Source organism: Rhinoraja longicauda, chromosome 1 (assembly GCF_053455715.1).
Source record: "Rhinoraja longicauda isolate Sanriku21f chromosome 1, sRhiLon1.1, whole genome shotgun sequence".
Classification (NCBI taxonomy): domain Eukaryota; kingdom Metazoa; phylum Chordata; class Chondrichthyes; order Rajiformes; family Arhynchobatidae; genus Rhinoraja; species Rhinoraja longicauda.
The window spans coordinates 123,251,643-123,275,078 of NC_135953.1; the positions used below are offsets into that span (position 1 = coordinate 123,251,643).

Here is a 23,436-nt window from a genome sequence, read left to right on the forward strand (position 1 = left end):
GGCTGCAGTGCAATATTTCTTGCTTTGTTTCATGACGACATCTGGTTGAATTCTGGTTGCTGTTTTTTTGTCTTTGCTGGCTATTTTCTAGTTGTAGTTTTTGTATGAAGTGCATTAATGTATTTATATAAGACATTGTAATTTCAAGCAGAAAAGCTTAAAATATTTCAAATTGACAAATAGAAATCCTTTATTTATTTTTCTTTTCAATTAAAGTTCATGCATTTACACTGATCTCTATTTGTTTTTTCTTTGTCTGAATTTTTTTTCCCCACAAGACAAATATCCTATTCTTTTCACCCACATGGTTCTGCTTTTATATTATGGCAACGCAGTACTGGACTAAATAAGGTTTCTTTATTTAAAATAATTAAAGCTCTTTTCTCATGAGAGCAATGTGTTTAATGATGCTCAGAACTTCTTATCAGAGCATTTGCAAGGGATGTTATCCTCAGTTAGCGTACCTATGCTCTTTTTTTCTGCTGCTAACCTATTTCTTCCTCTTTGTCATTTTTTTCCTCTTTTTCTTCCTCCTCTTCCCCCGTCACTTTTTCTATTTTGATTTGTATTTGATTTGGGATTTTGCCACTGAACAGTATCTCCTCCTGCAGACTCCTCTGATGTTCACAGACCAGATGCAGCAAGATGTCATCATGGTACTTAAGTTCCCATCTAACTCCCCGGTCACCCATGTTGCTGCCAACACTCAGCCGGGCCTGGCTGTACCAGCCATTATTACAGTGACTGCTAGCAGGCTGTTTGCTGTGAACAAGTGGCATAATGTTACTGGTGAGTGTGGAGATGTTCGTGACAACAGCTAGATTTAACGTCCTATGTGTGTTGACATGTCAAAAGACAGCTATGCTGTAACATCTGCAATGATTAAACTGAATATTTTGTTTATTATTTAAGCATCTTAAAAAAGGTGACATGATGATGATGTTAGAACAATGTAGGTTTTTTAATTTCACGTGCTCTAAATTACTTTTTAAATCTAAATTTTGGCCTAGTATAAATATATTATTTGTCAAATATTCTCTGCAGTGATAGCAGTGAATAGACAAAAAAAATTGGGCTGGAAACCATATGAGGTTTGCTGAATGAAACAAAACAAATGATACTGCTTGGATCAGAAGAAATCCAAAATAATTCTTAACCTCTTCAAAAACTAATGAAAAGATTCAATGTATATTTTTGATTCAATGGTAAGATTTTCATTGCTGGGATCAAATAATCTGGTGAAGAATGCAAATCCAAAATTGCTAACTAATATTCACTAAAACACATTTATGCAAAGCTTAGGTATGAAGGCATAACATTTTTTTTCACAGAGCAGCTCTTTCAGCATCTAATTTACTTATTTATTTACAATTTTAGGCCTTCATGGATCTATGCAAGAACAACCATACCAGCTGCCAGTTGAAATCGATCCTCTGATAGGTCTGTCAGCTTTCCTTTCTGCAATTCATTACATCCTGTGTGGTGGACTGAAGTGGAGATTACTGTTGTTTTTCACTCATGGTGGTTGGGAATGGAATTTGCTTGATAAACCATTTGCATGCAAATTGGAATGCAATGAGCTGTGGATTCACTGGTATTTCATCAACTCTCCCTCGTTGGTTTGCCTAATTTGTACAGGGATAGAACCTGTGTCAGTGAAAATTAATATGGATGCTGTAATAATGTGCGATTGAGAGTGCGCATGAAGCACTGTCAGGATAATATTGGATCGTTTCATCACTTGGACTTGTTGATGAGTGTGAATGAGCTGGGTTATGATAAATTGGTGCCCCCGTAATGTAGTGCCTCCATTGCAGGGGAAATTTTCATAATAACAACAGAGTTCTTTATTGCATTGAGTGGTGAAAAATATTGAACCGATGCCAAGATTTCATCATTAAGGAGATCAGATCTTGGCTTTATGAGCCTGCTGTTCAGAAGTCTAAATTACAGTAATATAACATTTTCAAGCACAAGTTATAACCTATATTTCTGTGTTGCTGATAGAATACTAATGCTGTTTTCTCTTGTTTATTTTTAGCTAATAACACTGGCATGCACAGAAGGCAAATTACTGACCTCTTGGATCAAAGCATTCAAGTCAATTCCCAGTGCTTTGTGATCACCGCCGATAACCGCTTCATCCTGGTTTGTGGCTTCTGGGATAAGAGTTTCCGTGTCTACTCCACCGACACAGGTAATTGCCATTTTCCTCTGCACATTCACTGAACCAGACATAGGCTACGGGTAATCACAGGGGTCAGTCTAATTTTTTCTTCTTTTTAGTATTACACCATCTGCTCTTTTTCTTTACAAAGAAAGCAAGTATCTTTTTTATGAACTTGAATTAACCCTACATACAGCTCTTTATGTTAATTCAAAAAATTGCACTTTATTCAGTCCTGGATCTATTATAAAATGTTTAATGTACACATTTTAACCATCACTACTTTAACCTTTTACTGTTTGACTTAATTGGTAATAATGAATCTTCTCAAACATTTCCTTGCATTTTAAACTATTAACTACTCCGTCTGATTCGAAGAATGCCAATGGTTTATTGTTTCTGAGATGATTATTTCCAAATTTTTGAATGTGGTCTTTTCCAATGATCCTTTGAGGATCTCTGCTCGTACTCAAAAGACAATAGGATAGGTTGGTAAGGTGAATAAGAAAACATACAGGATGTGTTCTTTTATTAGTCATGGCATAGAATAAACCTTCGGATAAACCCTCGGACTATCCTTGACTGGACTTTGCTGGGTTTACCTTGCACTAAACGTTGTTCCCTTATCATGTATCTATCTATACACTGTAAATGGCTTGATAGTAATCATGTATTGTCTTTCCGCTGACTGGATAGCAGGCAACAAAAGCTTTTCACTGTACCTCAGTACACATTTTTTTTTACAATAAACTAGACTAAACTAAAAGCAGGAGAGTTGGACGATTTATAACACCGGTTCGGCCTCAAAATAACATTACAGGAAACATCTTCCACTGATGGAAGTGCAGAGGATATTTATGAAGATGTTTCCAGCACTGGAAAATAGTAGTTATGGTGGGGAAGATGCTGGAGTCAATTATAAAAGACGAAATTGCGGAGCATTTGGATCGCAGTAACAGGATCGTTCTGAGTCAGCATGGATTTACGAAGGGGAAATCGTGCTTGACTAATCTACTGGAATTTTTTGAGGATGTAACTAGGAAAATTGACAGGGGAGAGCCGGTGGATGTGGTGTACCTCGACTTTCAGAAAGCCTTCGACAAGGTCCCACATATGAGATTGGTGGGCAAAATTAGAGCACATGGTATTGGAGGTAGGGTACTGACATGGATAGAAAGTTGGTTGACAGACAGAAAGCAAAGAGTGGGGATAAATGGTTCCCTTTCAGAATGGCAGGCAGTGACTAGTGGGGTACCGCAAGGCTCGGTGTTGGGACCGCAGCTATTTACAATATACATCAATGACTTGGATGAAGGGATTAAAAGTACCATTAGCAAATTTGCCGATGATACAAAGCTAGGTGGCAGTGTGAACTGTGAGGAAGATGCTATGAGGTTGCAGGGTGACTTGGACAGGTTGTGTGAGTGGGCGGATGCATGGCAGATGCAGTTTAATGTAGATAAGTGTGAGGTTATCCACTTTGGTGGTAAGAATAGGAAGGCAGATTATTATTTGAATGGTGTTAAGTTAGGAAAAGGGGACGTACAACGTGATCTGGGTGTCTTAGTGCATCAGTCACTGAAAGGAAGCATGCAGGTACAGCAGGCAGTGAAGAAAGCCAATGGAATGTTGGCCTTCATAACAAGAGGAGTTGAGTATAGGAGCAAAGAGGTCCTTCTGCAGTTGTACAGGGCCCTAGTGAGACCGCACCTGGAGTACTGTGTGCAGTTTTGGTCTCCAAATTTGAGGAAGGATATTCTTGCCATGGAGGGCGTGCAGCGTAGGTTTACTAGGTTAATTCCCGGAATGGCGGGACTGTCATATGTTGAAAGACTGGAGCGACTAGGTTTGTATACACTGGAGTTTAGAAGGATGAGAGGGGATCTTATCGAAACGTATAAGATTATTAAGGGGTTGGACATGTTAGAGGCAGGAAACATGTTCCCAATGTTGGGGGAGTCCAGAACCAGGGGCCACAGTTTAAGAATAAGGGGTAGGCCATTTAGAACAGAGATGAGGAAAAACTTTTTTAGTCAGAGAGTTGTGAATCTGTGGAATTCTCTGCCTCAGAGGGCAGTGGAGGCCAATTCTCTGAATACATTCAAGAGAGAGCTAGATAGAGCTCTTAAGGATAGAGGAGTCAGGGGGTATGGGGAGAAAGCAGGAACGGGGTACTGATTGAGAATGATCAGCCATGATCACATTGAATGGCGGTGCTGGCTCGAAGGGCTGAATGGCCTACTCCTGCACCTATTGTCTATTGTAAGAAATGGATAAGGTAAGTTTATTTTCTTGAGAGTAGAGGAGGCTGAGGGGAGACCTGAGTGTCTAAAATCATGAGGAACCTGTACAGAATAAATAGGAAGGACTGATTTCCTCTAGCAGGGGGGCCCCAAACTAGAGGGCACGGAGAGATGATAATGAATTTTATTTCATGTAGAGGGTTGGAGGGGCATGGAACCTACACCTGATAGGGAAATGAAGAAGGAATCCCTCATCATATTTGCGTAGCATGTAGATATGTACGTGAAGAGTTATTACTGCAGGGCTATTGAGCCTATGATGGAAAGTGGGATTAAGGTAGGTAGCTCTTTCTGGAACTGGATGGATTAAGACCAACCAGAAGTCCTACATTTTCTGTGATTCTACAAGAAACATTAATCCTTCAAAAGGTTCTTATTTTACTGTTATCGCTGTTACTGAAACCAAAATGTATAAAAATGGCCTTTATTAAAATCTGACAATGTGCACTTTAACCACATGTGATTTTTTCTATTACAAATCTTAAATTGTGGAGTACAGAGGCAAATAAATAAATGATGGGTCTTTGTCACAAACATTATGGAGGGCACTGTAGATCAGCCATGATTGAATGGCAGAATAGACCTGATGGGTCAAATGGCCTACTCCTATTCCTTTTAACCTTATGACACTATATATAACATATAACATATATATAACATATAACAACTACAGCATGGAAACAGGCCTGTCCGGCCCTACCAGTCCACGCCGACCATTCTCCCTGACCTAGTCTCATCTACCTGCACTCAGACCATAACCCTCCAATCCCCTCCTATCCATATACCTATCCAATTTACTCTTAAATAATAAAATCGAGCCAGCCTCCACCACTTCCACCGGAAGCCCATTCCATACAGCCACAACCCTCTGAGTAAAGAAGTTCCCCCTCATGTTACCCCTAAACCTTTGTCCCTCAATTCTGAATCTATGTCCCCTTGTTGGAATCTTCCCCACTCTCAAAGGGAAAAGCCTACCCACGTCAACTCTGTCCGTCCCTCTCAAAATTTTAAAAACCTCTATCAAGTCCCCCCTCAACCTTCTACGCTCCAAAGAATAAAGACCCAACCTATTCAACCTCTCTCTGTAGCCTAAGTGCTGAAACCCAGGCAACATTCTAGTAAATCTCCTCTGTACCCTCTCCATTTTGTCGACATCCTTCCTATAATTTGGCGACCAGAACTGCACACCATACTCCAGATTCGGCCTCACCAATGCCCTGTACAATTTCAACATTACATCCCAACTTCTATACTCGATGCTCTGATTTATAAAGGCAAGCATACCAAACGCCTTCTTCACCACCCTATCCACATGAGATTCCACCTTCAGGGAACAATGCACAGTTATTCCCAGATCCCTCTGTTCCACTGCATTCCTCAATTCCTACCATTTACCCTGTACGTCCTATTTTGATTTGTCCTACCAAAATGCAGCACCTCACACTTATCAGCATTAAACTCCATCTGCCATCTTTCAGCCCACCCTTCCAAAAGGCCCAAGTCTCTCTGTAGACTTTGAAAATCTACCTCACTATCAACTACTCCACCTATCTTAGTATCATCTGCATATTTACTAATCCAATTTGCCACACCATCATCCAGATCATTAATGTAAATGACAAACAACAGTGGACCCAACACAGATCCTTGGGGCACTCCACTAGACACTGGCCTCCAACCTGACATACAATTGTCAACCATTACCCTCTGGTATCTCCCATTCAGCCATTGTTGAATCCATCTTGCAACCTCACTATTAATACCCAACGATTTAACCTTCTTAATCAACCTTCCATGTGGAACCTTGTCAAATGCCTTACTGAAGTCCATATAGACAACATCCACAGCCTTGCCCTTATCAATTTCCCTGGTAACCTCTTCAAAAAATTCAAGAAAATTAGTCAAACATGACCTTCCAGGCACAAATCCATGTTGACTGTTTCTAATCAGGCCTTGATTATCCAAATAATTATATATATTGTCCCTAAGTATCTTTTCCATTAATTTTCCCACCACAGACGTCAAACTAATAGGTCTATAATTGCTAGGTTTACTTTTAGAACCTTTTTTAAACAAAGGCACAACATGCGCATTGCGCCAATCTTCCGGCACCATCCCTGTTTCTAATGACGTTTGAAATATTTCCGTCATAGCCCCTGCTATTTCTGCACTAACTTCCCTCAATGTCCTAGGGAATATCCTATCAGGACCTGGAGACTTATCCACTTTTATATTCTTCAAAAGTGTCCGTACCTCCTCTTCTTTAATCCTCCTAATTTCCATCACTACTCTACTTGTTTCGCTTACCTCACATAATTCAATATCCTTCTCCTCGGTAAATACCGAAGAAAAGAAATTGTTTAATATCTCCCCCATTTCTTCCGGCTCAGCACATAGCTGTCCACTCTGACTCTCTAATGGACCAATTTTATCCCTCACTATCCTTTTGCTATTGACATATCTGTAGAACCCCTTGGGGTTTACTTTTACATTACTTGCCAAAGCAGCCTCATATCTTTTTTTCGCTTTTCTAATTTCCTTTTTAAGATTCCTTTTACATTCTTTATATTCCTCAAAAACCTCATTTACTCCCTGCCGCTTATATTTATTGTATATCTCCCTCTTTTTCCGAACCAAGTGTCCAATTTCCCTGGAAAACCACGGCTCTTTCAAATTATTATTCTTTCCTTTCCACCGAACAGGGACATAAAGACTCTGTACTCTCAAAATTTCACCTTTAAATATCCTCCATTTCTCTATTATATCCTTTTCATAAAACAACAATTTCCATTTCACTCCTTTTAAATCCTTTCTCATCTCCTCAAAATTAGCCTTTCTCCAATCCAAAATCTCAACCCTTGGTCCAGATTTGACCTTCTCCATAATGATATTGAAACTAATGGCATTATGATCACTAGACCCAAAGTGCTCCTCAACACATACCTCCGTCACCTGACCCATCTCATTTCCTAACAGGAGGTCCAACACTGCCCCTTCTCTGGTAGGCACCTCTACGTATTGCTGCAAAAAACTATCCTGCACACATTTTACAAACTCCAAACCATCCAGCCCTTTAACAGAATGTGATTCCCAGTCTATATACAGAAAATTGAAATCACCCACAATCACCACTCTGTGCTTACTACTAATATCTGCTATCTCCTTACATATTTGCTCTTCCAATTCTCGTTCCCTATTTGGCGGTCTATAATACACCCCTATAAGTGTTGCTAAACCTTTCTCATTTCTGAGTTCCACCCAAACAGCCTCCTTAATCGAGCCTTCTAGTCTGTCCTGCCAAAGCACTGCTGTGATATCCTCCCTGACAAGCAATGCAACACCCCCCACCTCTTGCCCCTCCGATTCTATCACATCTGAAACAATGAAATCTTGGAATATTTATTTGCCAATCGCAACCCTCCTGCAACCACGTTTCACTGATCGCCACAACATCATACTTCCAGATGTCAATCCAGGCTCTAAGCTCATCCACCTTTCTTACAATGCTCCTAGCATTAAAATATACACATTTAAGGGACCCATCATTTCTTATTCTCAGTTTATTTCTTTTCCCTTCTTTCTCTCCTACATATTGGGTCTGAGTGTTTCCCTTTTCTGCCTCCTGCCTCACACACTGCCTATTAGCTATCTGTGTTTGAGTCCCTCCCCCCAACCGTACTAGTTTAAAGTCTCCGCAGTTATTTTAGCAAATCTCCCCGCCAGGATATTGGTTCCCGCCAGGATATTGGACACTGTTATTTTTCTTTAAGTATCTAAAGTAAAGGTAAATTGCATTGATAGTTTTCTTTAAGTATCTGACGTAAATGATCCACTGTGACTAGTGAGCATGACACCTTGTAATTAATTATTCCGAATAATTCAAATGGTGCCGTTTCACTCTGGTGATATTAAAATGCCAGCCACAGCATTTATCTCCAGTTTAGCCCAAAGCATTTCAATGTTACACAGCCAGCCAGATGGGTTCTAATGATTCGTTTTGATTTGCCAAACTGTTAGCTTTATAATTCTAGTTGTGCATTACATACCGTTGGAACATCTGAATGGCTTCACAATAGATAATTACTGCATATTGTCTGTTGTCAACCTCAGATAATGACTCAAGTTCAGCAAGTTAAATTAACCCTTTAAAAATAGGGGCTGTGGAACATTATTAACGGATAGAAAAAAAGATGCTGAAAAGAAGATATGTTGCCACTTTGGGGGATTTTTGCTTGTTAATTTCTTCAAAGCTACAAAAAGATAAAATTGAGGACAAATCTAACAACAAATATTGTGCACTTTACAGCATTATGTTTAGCAAAATCGAGAACCAGAATGCTGCTCCCCAATTCATTTCTGCAAGCAAGATAATTTATAGCAGGCCAGAGAATTAAGTCCAAAGAACAATATTAATGGTGTTTTCCTCAAATGCATTTTACATAGAGATTGGTTCCAAAGTTTGCGCAATTACAGTTTACAGGGAAGTACTCGAACAATGGCCCATTATTAAACAAGTAGAACAAAATATACATACTTTCTTCACCCAATAGTTCAATCAGTTAACTACAATCAGGTGTGCATCAATTAACTGATCAAGACGTGCTTATTTTTTAAAAGCCGTGCTGTTTTTAACTAGTTATTCTAAAGAAAATGGATAAAGAACAATTGACCAGATTGTGGGCTGGTTAGAACTCAAGAAATATGAATTGTGATAATCTACAAAGGTCTGAACTCCACCAAGGGGAGCAGATTAGGGACAGCTGTAGAAGAGCTGGACCACATACTAAGCACTTCAGTTGACTCTGGCTTGTTTCAATTTTCTCACGAGAATATTTGTACAATTTACTGCTATTTGACTGGAATTTCCAAAGAGTAGTTGCAGGTTGCTTGATATATTTTCTATTTAGGAATTGAAGCAATTTTGTACTGCCCTTTCAACAATTAACATCATGGCAGAGGTACTCTGGATGGAACATGATAAGATAGTTTGGAGATTCTTTTATTGCCCAGTCATATGTTTCACTTGCATGTTGTTTTTATGTGAGATTACAATGGGGCTGAACAAAAGTCTGGATAAGGTGTTGAGAAGGAGATCATTGATGGTAGGGAAAGTAAATGGGAAGATTATGTAAGAACAACATCTTGGACACCTTTCAACGCCTTTGGATGAGTCCTTTAATGATGCAGCAGTCTTCTATAGTGTGATTAAGACCCATTGTTCAAGAATCATTGCTAGGGTGGCTGAAGTATTGGTCTTTTTTGAGGTGGGATTCTTTTTGATCTTACTATCGTTTGTGATCACCATAGTTCCCTCCTGATATGTTCCTGGTCCTTTGGAACTCTCCACAACACCCACTGATCTCACCAATGCCCCTAAATTCCCCCACAAACTTCCTCTCAGCCTTGCTCTGAATTTGATCTTGCTCTCTATAAATCTAATATGCACGATGGAATATTGCACATTACATTAATTGTGCCGTGTACGCCAATTTTTTTAATCCTGTACCCTTACTGCAGATGCACATTATACTCTGAGAAAGAAATTATTTAAAAATTGTTAATGATTGCTTAAAATCAATTTGCTGCTTTTCCAATTAATGCTTGAAAACCAGTAAAATAAGAATTCATTGCCACGGGAAAGAAAAAGGTTGGGTTCGCCAACTGTGTTCACTAGGTACAAGTTGATGAGACAGAGGTAATGGAGAAGCAGAACTGGAATGTTATTTTCATTCTCGGCAGATGAGCATTGCTGATGTGCCCAGCAGTTATTTTCCATTCACAATTCTGCTGAGGGGTTGATGTTGGTCATACCTTATCTTGAGAATGCTTCCAAAATGCCATTCAATAAAAAAATCCAGGATTTTGATTCAATGATGATTAAAGAATAACCTTGTATGTCATAAGTTATAGGAGCAGAATTAGGCCATTCGGCCCATCATGTCTACTCTGCCATTCAATCATGGCTGATTCATCTTTCCGTCTCAATCTTATTCTTCTGCCTTATCCCCCCATAACCCCTGACACCCCTATTGATCAAGAAACTACGTATCAATCTCTGCCCTAAATACCCATTGACATGGCCTCCACTGCCTTTTGTGGCAATGAATTCTACAGATTCACCACCTTCTGACTAAAGACATTCCTCCACATCTCCTTTCTAAAGGTACTTCCTTTTATTCTGAGGCTATGGCCACTGGTCCTAGACTCTCCCACTAGTAGAAACATCCTCTCCATATCCACTCCACCCAGGCCTTTCACTATTCGGTAAGTTTAAAAAAGGTCCCCCCTCATCCTTCGAAACTCCAGTGAATGCAGGCCCAGTGCATCAAACGCTCATCATATGTCAACCCAATTATTCCTGGGATTATTCTCATAAACCTCCTTTGAACCCTCTCCAATGCCTGCCTGCACATCCTTCCCAGAAGGGCCCATATGGGGCCCAGAACTGCTCACAATACTCCAAATGTGGTTTGAACAGTGCCTTATAAAGTCTCAGCATTACATCCCTGTTTTAATATTCTAGTCCTCTCTAAATAAATGCTAGCATTGCATTTGCTTTCCTTTCTACCGATTCGACTTGCAAATTAACTCTTTGGGAATCCTGCACAAGCACTCTCAAGTCCATTTGCACCTCCGATTTCTGAATTTTCTCCCCATTTAGAAAATAGTCGGCACCATTATTCCTACTACCAAAATGCATGACTCCACACTTTGCTGCACTATATTCCATCTGCCACTTCTTTGCCCACTCTCCCAACCTGTCCAAGTCCTTCTGCAGAGCCCCTGCTTTCTCTACACTACCTGCCCCTCCACCTATCTTCATATCATCTGCAAACTTAGCCACAAAGCCTTTAATTACCTCATCCAAATCATTAATATACAAGGTGGAAAGTAGCAGCCCCAGCACCGACCCCTGTGGAACTCCGCTAGTTACTGGCAGCTAACCAGAAAAATACCCCTCTATTGCCACTCTTTGCCTTCTCCAGCCAACCTGTTATCCATGCTAGTATCTTCCCTCTGATACCATGAGCTCTCATCTTCTTTAGCAGCCTCACCTTATCAAAGGCCTTCTGAAAATCAAGGTAAACAACATCCACTGATTCTCCTCTGTCTATCCAGCTATTTGCTTCCTCAATGAATTCCACAGGTTCATCCGGCAAGATCTCCCCTTCATAGGACTTCGGCCTATTTTATCATGAGCTTCTAAGTACTCAGAAACCACATCCTTTATAATGGACCCTAAAATCTTACCAACCACTGATGGTAAGCTATCCGGCCTATAGTTTCCATTCTTCTGCTTTGCTCGATCTGATGGATACAGTCACTCCCAGGTACACGTAGTTTTCCTGCATAACCTAACATGTCTGGTAGTTGGTGGCAAGTCTGGCAAATCCGAATCTTTCTCTTTGTCGCCTTGTAATTCATTCCAGGAGTCATTGAGTTTTGTTTGATGGTAATCCTCAGGATGCTGAATGTTATCTTGACACTGGAAATGCCACTCAATGTTTCAATGTTGTGTCATATATCATATCATATCATATATATACAGCGCGGAAACAGGCCTTTTCGGCCCACCAAGTCCGCGCCGCCCAGCGATCCCCGCACATTAACACTATCCTACACACACTACATACCCAGTCAAATTAACCTACATACCAAGTAGCCAAGTAGCAGTATTGCATTTGCCAGTTAATTATCCCTAGCCTTGCTTTTGTCCATGTCTTGACTGAATACAAGCTTGGACTGTTTCATTATCTGAGGAACTGTGAATGTGACAGAATACTGCAATTGCCAGTAAGCATCCAACTTCTAACTTTATGATTGAGGTTATTTTTGATCCAGCTGAAGATAGTTGGCTCGAGAACATTTCCCAAAGGAACTCTTGCAGCATTCTGGAGCTTTCAACAGTTGCAGCCACTTTTCAGATATAATTCCCACTCCTGAAGGAGGTTGCCTTGCACCCCTGTTGAAACCGGTTTGGGTTCCTTCATGTGCACTTGTTTACTTTTGCTTGTTATCAAAGACTGATGTGCCTCTCTGGAAATCTGCTCTCGTGTTTGGACCAAGCTATGAAGTCTGGAGACAAGGTGTGTTTGCAAAATCTAAATGGAAGATCACTGAGATGGTGTCACTACCAATGATGATTCTTCTGCTACTGATAGAGGAGGAATTGACCAGACTGGATTTGAGCTGCTTTCTGCGCTCAAGACAGAACAGAGCAATTTTCCACATTGCTGGCTATTGGGAGTTATAGTTGTACTGAAACAGCTTGACGGGGTACAGCAAGTTCAAGATTACATGTCTTCAGCACGACAGCTGGGATGTTGTTGAAGTCCATACCTTTTCTGTGATGAGTTTCAGCTGTTTCGAGTTTTGTTCGTTAAATGAAAACAAAGAAACTACAGGTGCTCTTAATCATGTGTGTCAGTAAACAATTCAAAATAGAAAAGCAATGATTGTTAATACTTTGAACATGAGTCTCATTTGAAATAAAGTTTTGAGAATTCATCTGCAGTTTGTTTGTCTTTTACAAAAAGTAGAAAATCTCAAGTTGTCATAGAATAAGAGGAGGCACAGAGCATGCATCCAAGATTAAGCACTGGGAAATTCTATGAGGTGCACGCATTCAGAATGCACAGATGTGGCTTTTAACTTTGTCTTGGAGGTGGTTTTGCTGACAGTCAGAAGCTGGGCTCTTGAGACAATGGCTTTAGCCTTGAAGGCAAGTTTGAACATATTAGAGCAAAGAAGATAAACTAAATTATATAATTGTGCTTTTATCAAAATACCTTGTCCAAAACTTTAACCTGGAAGCAAGAATTTGCTGTTATAATGGATTATTAGGCAGGAGTTTTCATTTAAAAAACCCATTAGAATTCATTCATTTTATGGTCTTGTACATTTGGTAGGTTATTTTAGTTATTTCCCAGGTTTCAGAATAATGAATTTCTTATCCCCTTCATTTTTTTGAAGTTTATGTGCACAGTAGGAGCAAAAATTGGCAAGCTTTACCTTTAACAGCGAGGGGTAAACTACTTTGTGAGACCACAGCAGTCCTCGCAGTAGAGATACTTGCGGCTGTTAAGTAAAAGGTTCATGATTTTGACAAAGCATCCATGAGGAACACAATGGACTTTTAAGGGAGGCCATTCTATTGGTATCAGTATTGATTTATTATTTTCACATGTACTGATATACAGTGAATAACTGTTTTGCGTGCTAACCAGGCCAATCACACTATAGAGGAGTACATCAGGTAGTTCCAAAAAGAAAATAGATAGAGTGCAGAATGTTGTGATAATAGCTACAGATAAAGCGTAGATTAAAATTAATTGTAGCGGCCACAGTGGGGTAGATTGGAAGATCGATAATTCATTCTTAGATTATGAGAGGTCCATTCAAGAGTCTAATAACAGAGGGACAAAGAAACCATTCTTGAATCTGGTAACTTGAGCTTTCAAGCTTTTGTATTTTCTGCCCAACGGGAGAGAGGAGAAGAGAGAATATTCAGGGTGTGAGTGGTCCTTTATTTTGTTGGCTGCTTTCCTAAGGCAGAGTAAAGTGTAAATGGAGGAGAGACTAGTTTGCAGGATGGACTGGGCTGCATTCATACCTCTGCAATTTTTTCTATCTTGACAGAAAATTTGCAAGATGGCGTGTTTTCTATGGTGCATTTGTAGAAGTTGGTATGAGTCGTTTGAGAAGTACATAATTTTCTTTGTCTACAAAGGTAGTATAGGCAGTGGTGTTCTTTCTCAGCCATAGTGTCAATGCAGCTGGTCGTTGACTTAGTAGCTCATTATAATAATAATATATTCCTTTATTCGTCCCACACCCGGGAAATTTACAGTGTTACAGCAACAAAGTGGATAGCAAGAGAGCAAGAGATCATTCATTCTAAATATAGAAGATACATAAATTGTCATCAGTTTTCTGTGTGTTCTTAGCTGTTATTGTTGACTGGTCTGCTGGGAGCAGTGCTGGTTGTGCAGTCTCACAGCAGCGGGACGGAAGGACCTCCTATATCTCTCCTTCACGCACTTGGAGTGAAGGAGTCTGTCACTGAAGGAGCTACTCAGTGCAGTGTCCTGCATGGGGTGGGAGTCGTTGTCCAGCAGCGATGTTAGCTTTGCCATCATCCTCCTCTCTCCCACCACCTGCACTGTCGAGGGGGCAACCCAGGACAGAGCTGGCCTTCCTGACCAGCTTGTCGAGTCTCTTCCCTTCCGCCGCTGAGATGCTGCTGCTCCAGCAGACCACTCCATAGAAAATGGCCGATGCAACCACCGTGTTGTAGAAGGTCCTTAGGAGTGCCCCCTGCACTCCAAAGGACCTGAGTCTCCTTAACAGATAAAGTCTGCTCTGGCCCTTTCTGTATAGCGCATCTGTGTTTTCAGTCCAGTTTATTGTTGAGGTAGACATTCAGGTACTTATAAGAGTCCACCCTCTGGATGTCCATTCCCTGGATGTTCACCGGTGTCGGGGGGGGGGGGCCTGGCTGCGCCTGCGGAAATCTACCACCATCTCCCTGGTTTTCCCCGCATTGATCCGGAGGCAGTTCCGCTGGCACCAGTCCACAAACTCCTTGATCAGTTCTCTGTACGCCCTGTCCTCGTCGCCCGTGATGAGGCCGACGATGGCAGAGTCGTCAGAGAACTTCTGTAGATAGGAGTCTGCAGAGCTGTGCCTGAAGTCCGCAGTGTACAGGGTGAACAAGAATGGCGCTAGCACTGTTCCCTGCGGAACCCCAGTGCTGCAGACCACCCTGTCCGAGACCAGGTCCTTTGTCCTCACATACTGTGGTCGGTTGGTGAGGTAGTCCAGAATCCAGGAAGTGAGGTGGTGATCCACTCCTGTGCGCTCCAGCTTGCCCCCCTAGAAGCCCCGGGTGGATGGTGTTGAATGCACTGGAGAAATCAAAGAACATGATTCTCGCAGTGCTATCCGGCTTCTCCAGGTGTGAAAGAGCTTTGTTCCATAGGTAGATGATGGCGTCCTCCACCCCGATGTGAGTCTGGTAGGCGAACTGCAGCGGATCCATTGATGGTCTCACCAGGGGGCGGAGATGGGCGAGGACCAGACGCTCCAGTGTCTTCATCAGGTGTGATGTCAGTGCTACCGGCCTGTAGCTGTTGAGTTCCTTCGGGTGCGGCGTCTTTGGTAACCGGTACCACGCAGGATGTTTTCCACAGCTATGGAACTCTCCCCAGTTTCAGGCTCAGATTGAAACTGGGGAGAGTTCCACAGCTGTGGAAAACATCATGTGGAAAACATAGCGTGCAAACCTCGCCTGGCCGATGGGTATCTGTATGTTTATTCTGGGACTTTAACTTGGTCTTGAATTGTCTCCTGGCATCCCTGATAACTTTACATAGATTTCCTGTAGAGGTCAAAACTTGGACCTCACTAGGGAGGCAAACTTGTGGTTCATCCATAGTTTCTGATTGGTTAACACTATAAACCTCTAGGCATGTAGTTGTCTACATATTTACTGAAGGAGTCTGCAAGAATAGTGGCATACACATTTAGGTTGGCCTCTGAGTCCTTGAATATGTACCAGTCCAGCGATTTGGAGCAGTTCATTATGAGCTCATCTGTTTCCTTAGATCAGCAATGTACGACTTTCTGTAACGCATCCTCACACTTGGCTTCTGTTTTTAAGCAAGGAGCACAGCCAGGAGGTCAGACTTTACAAAGGGCAAGTGGAGGATGGAGCGATAGGCGGCTTTGATTGTGTAGCTGAGGTCAAGGGTATTTGGGCATCTGGTGGGACAGGAGACACTTTGATAGTATTTTGATGGCGAGAAGATCATTATTTGAGCAGTTCAAGACAGTTGACACCAAGAAACTGCACTAATATGCTGGAGTTAATGCTCTTGAAACAATTGTCTTCCTGAGTTTATCCACAATTCCAATTGTCTTCAATTTTGTTTGGTACGATTGATGCAAATATTGGGGTGATATAAAAAGCAGCCACTCTCAACTTATCTCTGGAATTCTGCTCTTTTGAACCACGACTATAATGAATTCTGCAGCCACATTGTCCTGATAAAACCTAAAATCCATATCTGTGAGCAAGTAATGTATGGGAATCGCTCATGGAACACAGCATTTTCCATCGCTTTACTGGTGAGTGAGAGTCGATGGGTCGACGGATGGTTTGGATTTAACTGTCTTTTTCTGGGCAGGAATTAACCAAGAAAATGTTTCATTTTGTCAGGTAGATATCGGGTGAATGCCAGTGTTGCAGCTGGAACAGCTTGGACAGAGACATGACTATTTCTGGAGCATATCATCAGTCCCGCAGCCAAATTATGTTGGGATCCATAAACTATGCTCCGTTCATTGCCTTCTGCCATTTTTTAATATCAATGAATTGCTAATGAACCAGATTTTTCTTTTGAGATGTCTCAAGGGAAGTTAAGATAGATTATCCACTCTCAATGTCTTTAGTGCCAAACAATTTTGTCTTTCCAGTCATATTCTGCACTCTGCTCTAAATGAGGTGGCAATATTAACGGAACCTCATCCTGTTGCTTACATTTTCATCCCCATCCTCGATTGCTGTTTTCTGATCACTTACCTAAGTTTGTCTCTGATAGTCTGATTTTAATCCAGTTTGATCCGGAGTCACATCTGCTGCTTCCTCTGGCATGCACCTCTACACTTCTTGTTGCCTCTACACTTCTTCTTGCCCCAGATTTGATAGTAATGGTGGAGTGTGCAAGATGCTTTCTAACATGTTATGTTTTGCAACAGAATGCACTTCAACTGATGCTGATGGCCCACGTAATTGCATGTTTCCTTTAAAACTCCCAGGCTTTTTCTGAAGACATCCTATTTTATTTAACTCAGAGATAGTGAGACACAACACAATAGAGGATGCACTCAGTATTAAAGTCTCCACAGAGCCCATGCAATTGCCAATAATTCAAATTTAATTAGATTCATTTGTAACTTATAAATTGGTGAGAATTAAGTCAAGTAGATGTATCCCCTTGTGTTGGTTCCCTCAAAATCTGTTGCGGATGAATTTTCATTGCTGTGCCCTTTTAGACATGTCTGGCTTGGCCAGCTCCTGATGATGGCCATTTCCATCTCCCAGTGATCTGTGCCCCTGTCATGCATGCTGCTTACAAGTGATGCTTAACTTGATAACTGAATCATCAATTGACATGCTGGTAGATGATAATCATCAGGAGGTGTCCATGCCCATTTATAACTTCATGTGTCCTTGCAATTAATGTTGAGCACCCTAACCACATGTTTTCTCCTGACTTTCTACTGCAGAGCTGCTTTTGAAAGAAATGATTTTATGAGAATTATAATGCCAGCCTGTTTAAGTACACATCCCCAGATGTCTGTGGGGAGAACTTTAAAGGTTGGTTAAATAGGTTGTACTATGTCTGTGCCTAAATCGATGGTGTCTGTCGATTTATTGTGTTATTTGGTGTAAATAGTCTACTCGGCCATTTTGAGGATAATTATAAAAGGCACAACATCACCTTGACTCTAGAATTAAACATAGGCAACATCCACGCTTTGTTTTTCCAGAAAAGCTTTTTGAACCATAACCCAGCAGTTTCATAGTCATCACTCATCACTAAACTCATGTATTAAGAGTAGGCCTCTTGCACTGCTTGGAAATCCACCTCTCCAGACTTGTCTTACAATTAGATTTCTCTTTCATTTGAATTGGAGTTCCCTGGTTTAATTTGGGTAATTTACTTTCTCAATAAACTCATTTACTTCATTTTAATGGCTTGATTCTTTCAATATTTCAATAATTTTATTTTTCATTTTTTAATTATTTGCAGCAATTTTAATAACTGTTGAATTACAATCCTGACCTTGACAAAAGTCAAAACTTCACTCCCAACTTTGCTTTCTAGTGTAGATTGTCCGACATTCTAGAGCAGGGCCTCAGCAGCACACTGCCTGAGGTGTAATCGCTACGTGCTACACCACTTCCAACACTCCCTGGATACAGAGGTCAGCTTGATCTGTGCCCTTTACATTAATTCCAGGCAATTGAAGCTTGATTTAGCCCATTATGTAGCAATGTGAAGAGAGATTGGTCTACATTACCAGAGCATGATGTGTGGAAGATTTTACCACATTGCTAAAATGTGGTTTAACCATTTTCCTCAGAAGACATTCAACAAGAAGTGTTATTGTATATAATAACCTACCAATAATGGCACAATATAGGAATTTTAATTAGGAAAACACATCTTGGCAATGCTTGGATCGTTGAGTTGACAAAATCATTTGATGTACCCAATGGTAAAGGAACTTGGTGTAGGTGGGCTTTCTCTGGTATGTACTGCTAGCTGTGCTAGAATAGCGTCACCAGATGTGCACGTTTTTTTGATTTCTTGCTTCTAGGGAGTGATCATAGGGATCTGACATCATTGTATCTGAATATCTAGATCATTATCACAAATGTATTAGTTTAGTTTAGTTCAGAGATACAGTGCGGAAAAACCGAGTCTGCGCTGACCAGCGATCCCTGCACATTATCACTATCCTACACACACTAGGGAAATTTACATTTATACCAAGCCAATTAACCTACAAACCTTTACGTATTTGGAGTGTGGGAGGAATCCGAAGATCTCGGAGAGAACCCATGCGGTCACAGGCAGAACGTACAAACTTCGTACAGACAGCATGCGTAGTCGGAATCGAAACTTGATCTCTGGTACTGTAAGCACTGTAAGGCAGCAACTCTACTGCTGCGCCACCATGCAGGTCAGAGTATTTGAGCAGTGATTATATAAAGGGTGTACATCATGAATGCAGCTGTGAATGTGTATAAAGGGCCTAAAATCAATTTTTACAAGGAAAATCAAAGGAAAAAATTGGAAACCAGTGGAAGTTTGAGTTGTGATTTGATTTGCTAGACTGAAATCTGGTAGTATTGAGGATTGCCCTTTGCTTAAAAATCTTGGGAAGGGACGTCCAAGGCGACGAGTTCAAAGAAGCTCTTTAGTGCGTTGAATTATCTGGTCCTGATTCTGCCTCCCATCCCTCCAGAATTTCACTGATTTCCTTATTTTCAGCTGGATTCTTTCTCTATATTCCTATTTGAAAACATTTTATGAGTAAATTTTTTACTTCAATAGCTATATGGCTGGAATGCACATTTTCTTCGTATGCGTCAGATAAGCGCACACCAAGAAACTGTCCACACCAGACTCTGATATTAGTGACTCTTCAAAAGCAAAATATTGAACAAAGAAACAATTAAATTGTACGATATTCCAAAGTTTATTGATGTGCTGTTTTCTAGTTACTTTAAAGTCCAGAAATGGTTGCTTTTCATTAAATTTTTAATGAAACTACAGATAAGTGGCTAAATAATTGCTCTGTCCTTGGTAACCTGTTTCTTGTTCCTCCATCAACAAAAGAACAACAGCTGATTTAATCACTGTAATCCTTAAAAGAAAGTAGCAATTGTCAGTGTATGTAAATAATTGATGTAGGAAAAATATTGTTCAGAATGAGTGGGTCTTTTGCAACAATGTTCTCAGGAAGAGAATGCTGAGTCAGACGTAAGTTTGTGCATAATCTATTCCCATCCACGCGTAAGATCCAGGAAACATCGAGAGATTCAGTTCTGTTCATTTTACCATGGGTAGACTGTGGCACCACACAATTAATTGATTCCGATTAGAAATGTGTAATATTATGGAGAATAGAAGACCTTTTTGTGAATTATTCAACTTTTAGATTTATATGTGGTGCCCTGCTGGAGAAAATAATATTTGGGAAGTTATTTCCACATGTTGTTTTGGTTTTCATTCAAGATTTAGATTTTAGATTTAGATTTAGAGATACAGCATGGAAACAGGCCCTTCGGCCCACCGGGTCCACGCCGCCCAGCGATCCCCGCACATTAACACTATCCTACACGCACTAGGGACAATTTTTACATTTGCCCAGCCAATTAACCTACATACCTGTACGTCTTTGTTTGGAGTGTGGGAGGAAACCGACGATCTCGGAGAAAACCCGTGCAGGTCACGGGGAGAACGTACAAACTCCATACAGACGGCGCCCATAGTCAGGATCGAACCTGAGTCTCCGGCGCTGCATTCGCTGTAAGGCAGCAACTCTACCGCTGCGCCACCGTGCCGCCCAAGATCATTTTACAAAAGAAAATTATTTTGGGTAAATCTGTGCCTCTTTTTCCTGCATTTGTCAATCGGATGCCAAGTCCAAACTGACCATCGAACACCCATTTACTTTAATCCTACGTTCATGCTATTTTTTTCTTCTACTCATTTTCCTCATCAATTTTCCTGAAATTCTATCTATCACCTATATACTAGGGGGAAATATGCAGTGGCCATGTAACCGACCAACATGCACGTATTTGAGATTTAGGCGGAAATCAGAGCATGCGAAGGATACGCATGACGTCACAGGGAGAGCTGCAAAATCAACACAGACCCTGAGGTCAGGATTGAACCTGTACTGTGAGGCAGCGGCTTTGTTAGCTGTGCCACTGTGCTGCCCTTAGAGGTCTTAAATGTGTAAGTGACTAATAAAAAGATTAATAACTGAAGTAGTTGGTATTTTGGACCAGCACTTGCATACGTGAACTCGTGAGTATGCCCAATTGTAATTCTCACTTCGCAATGACATTTTTCCAGTACCATATACCTTTCTGCGTGCAACAGTTCTCTGACTAATTTATTGTTCATCCGTTCACTGCAGCAGTGTAGCATTCAACCACCATGCATTACACTTTGGAATTTTCTCTTCCACTTTACATATCTCCTCCATTTAAAAGCTTTAAAAAAAACACTGCAACTAAACTTTCAGTCAACTCTTTCAATTCTGCAACAAAGACTGGCCATCTGCTCCTTTTCTGTTCTGTGAAGGCACAGGAAGTTTTTTTGAATTAATTGCTTGTTCAAATCAGCCAAAGTCCCTATTTCTGGTTTCTATCCAATGATGACTCCTGGAAGATGTATTTGTTGGGACCTTGGTTGGCTAAACTGCCTGCTAACATTCCATATGAGCAGTATACATGATGTACTGTCATTTAGATGAAGCACTAGAAGACTGCTAGCCATTATGGAACTGTATCGCTACATGAATTGGGGACGAGTAAAAGCGAAAATTTGGAGACCTGAAAGCATAATTGCATTATGCTATTTTCCAGCATAATATACCTGAAAATTAATCTTCTTCCAGAAAGAAAACCAATACTGACCTTTCTACATCACTGGGAAAATGCAGCCAGGCATTTCCTGTCATCAGTCACTCACAAGCCTCTGATGTTAATTTCAAGTCAGGTGCATGGAATGATGTCATTCCCCAGGTGACACTTCTTGCGCGAGAACTTGGCTTACATGGTCATTGGATGTTCCTTTGTGAATCTTATCTCCACACCGAGCACCAACCTAACTCTTTGATTTCCACACCCTGCAAGCCTGCCTCCATTTTCTTCCGATCCTGATTATTTTTTCTCTTCCTTTGCAACCTTTGCAATTTTGGTCTCCTATTTTGAGGAAGGACATTATTGCTATTAAGGAAGTGCAGCGTAGGTGCACCAGGTTAATTCCCGGGTTGGCAGGTCTGACATATGATGAAAGAATGGGTAGACTGAGCTTGTATTCGCTGCAATTTAGAAAGATGAGGGGGGATCTTATAGAAACAAATAAAATTCTTAGAGGAATAGACAGGGTAGATGCAGGATTTTTTTCCCCGATGTTGGGGGAGTCCAGAACCAGGGGTCACAGTTTAAGAATAAGGGGTAGGTCATTTAGGACTGAGATAAGGAAAAACATTTTTACCTAGAGAATTGTGAATTTGTGGAATTCTCTGCCACAGAAGAGAGTGGAAGCCAATTCACTGGATGTGTACAAGAGAGAGTTAGTTTTAGCTCTTAGTGCTAAGGGAATCAAGGGACATGGGGGAAAAAGCCGGAATGGGGTACGGATTTTAGATGATCAGCCATGATCATATTGAATCGGCTTGAAGGGCCGAATGGCCTGCTCCTGCACCTATTTTCTAACCAGTCTCAACCAGCCTAACAATATTTCCATTCCTGCTGACCCTGTCTTCATTCCAGGCAATCTACCAGGCTCCAACAAATTACACACCTCCCAGTCTATATGAACTTGTGCAAAGATCACCAGGCTCAGCATGTCTGCCACTTTCCACTCCACAATTGGAGTGGAGTTACTCCAGCTATCTGTGGTTTAAACCAGCATCTGCAGTGCCTACCTGCACAATTGTAATCCTACCTCCACAATGGAACATTACATCATTTCTTGCACTACCATGGATTTGTTTATTTTTCCTAACTGTTTTGCACAAATGAAGAAGACATGAGAAATGCAGTTTTGTGGTTTCCAAAAAAAGATACAAAATGCTGGAGTAATTACATGGGTCAAGCAGCATCTCTGGAGAACATGGGTGGGCAATGTTTCAGGTCAGAACCCTTCAGTGTATCCACATTCTCCAAAGATGCTGTCTGACCCGTTGAGTTACTCCAGCACTTTGTGTCTTTTTCAAACGAATGACTTTTTTGTGCAGTCTTTTTCCTTTTTCCTGACTTTTTTTTTTTTTTTAACGGGTAAAATATGAATAATTTATGTTCTGGTGTGTTTGTCTGTTTATGTGCCTGTGATGCTGTTGCAACCAAAATATTTCTTGTACCCATATCTCACTGTACTTGTACACATGCCAATAAACTCTACTTGACAACTTGACAGGCTGGATTGGTTTTCTTTGGAATAGAGGAGATTAAATGGAATTTAATCAGGTGTCTAAAGGTTCTGAGCAGTCTGACATAAATGTGTCATTCTGTGAGCTTTTGTTGACTGCACCCTCTAACAAAATTATCTTTGATGAGGCAACAAAAGCAAAGATAAAGCCCTCAGCCAATTAAGTAAATCTAATATTTTAGGTAAGATTTTGTGCTCACGGCCATGATTTTTCCAAAGG

At 40.9% G+C, this 23,436-nt stretch overlaps 1 protein-coding gene across 2 annotated transcripts in view; it reads left to right on the forward strand.

Moving 5' to 3' along the window:
* Positions 1-23,436, forward strand: part of lrba (LPS-responsive vesicle trafficking, beach and anchor containing) — a 681,010-nt gene that overhangs the window by 607,508 nt on the left and 50,066 nt on the right. Inside the window, exons 49-51 of one of the 2 annotated variants that reach the window (XM_078405961.1) lie at positions 597-789; positions 1,378-1,440; positions 2,042-2,197. In XM_078405961.1, the coding sequence (XP_078262087.1) occupies positions 597-789; positions 1,378-1,440; positions 2,042-2,197 (412 nt within the window). The remainder of the gene's footprint in view (positions 1-596; positions 790-1,377; positions 1,441-2,041; positions 2,198-23,436) is intronic. The other variant, XM_078405966.1, reaches the window with a different exon arrangement.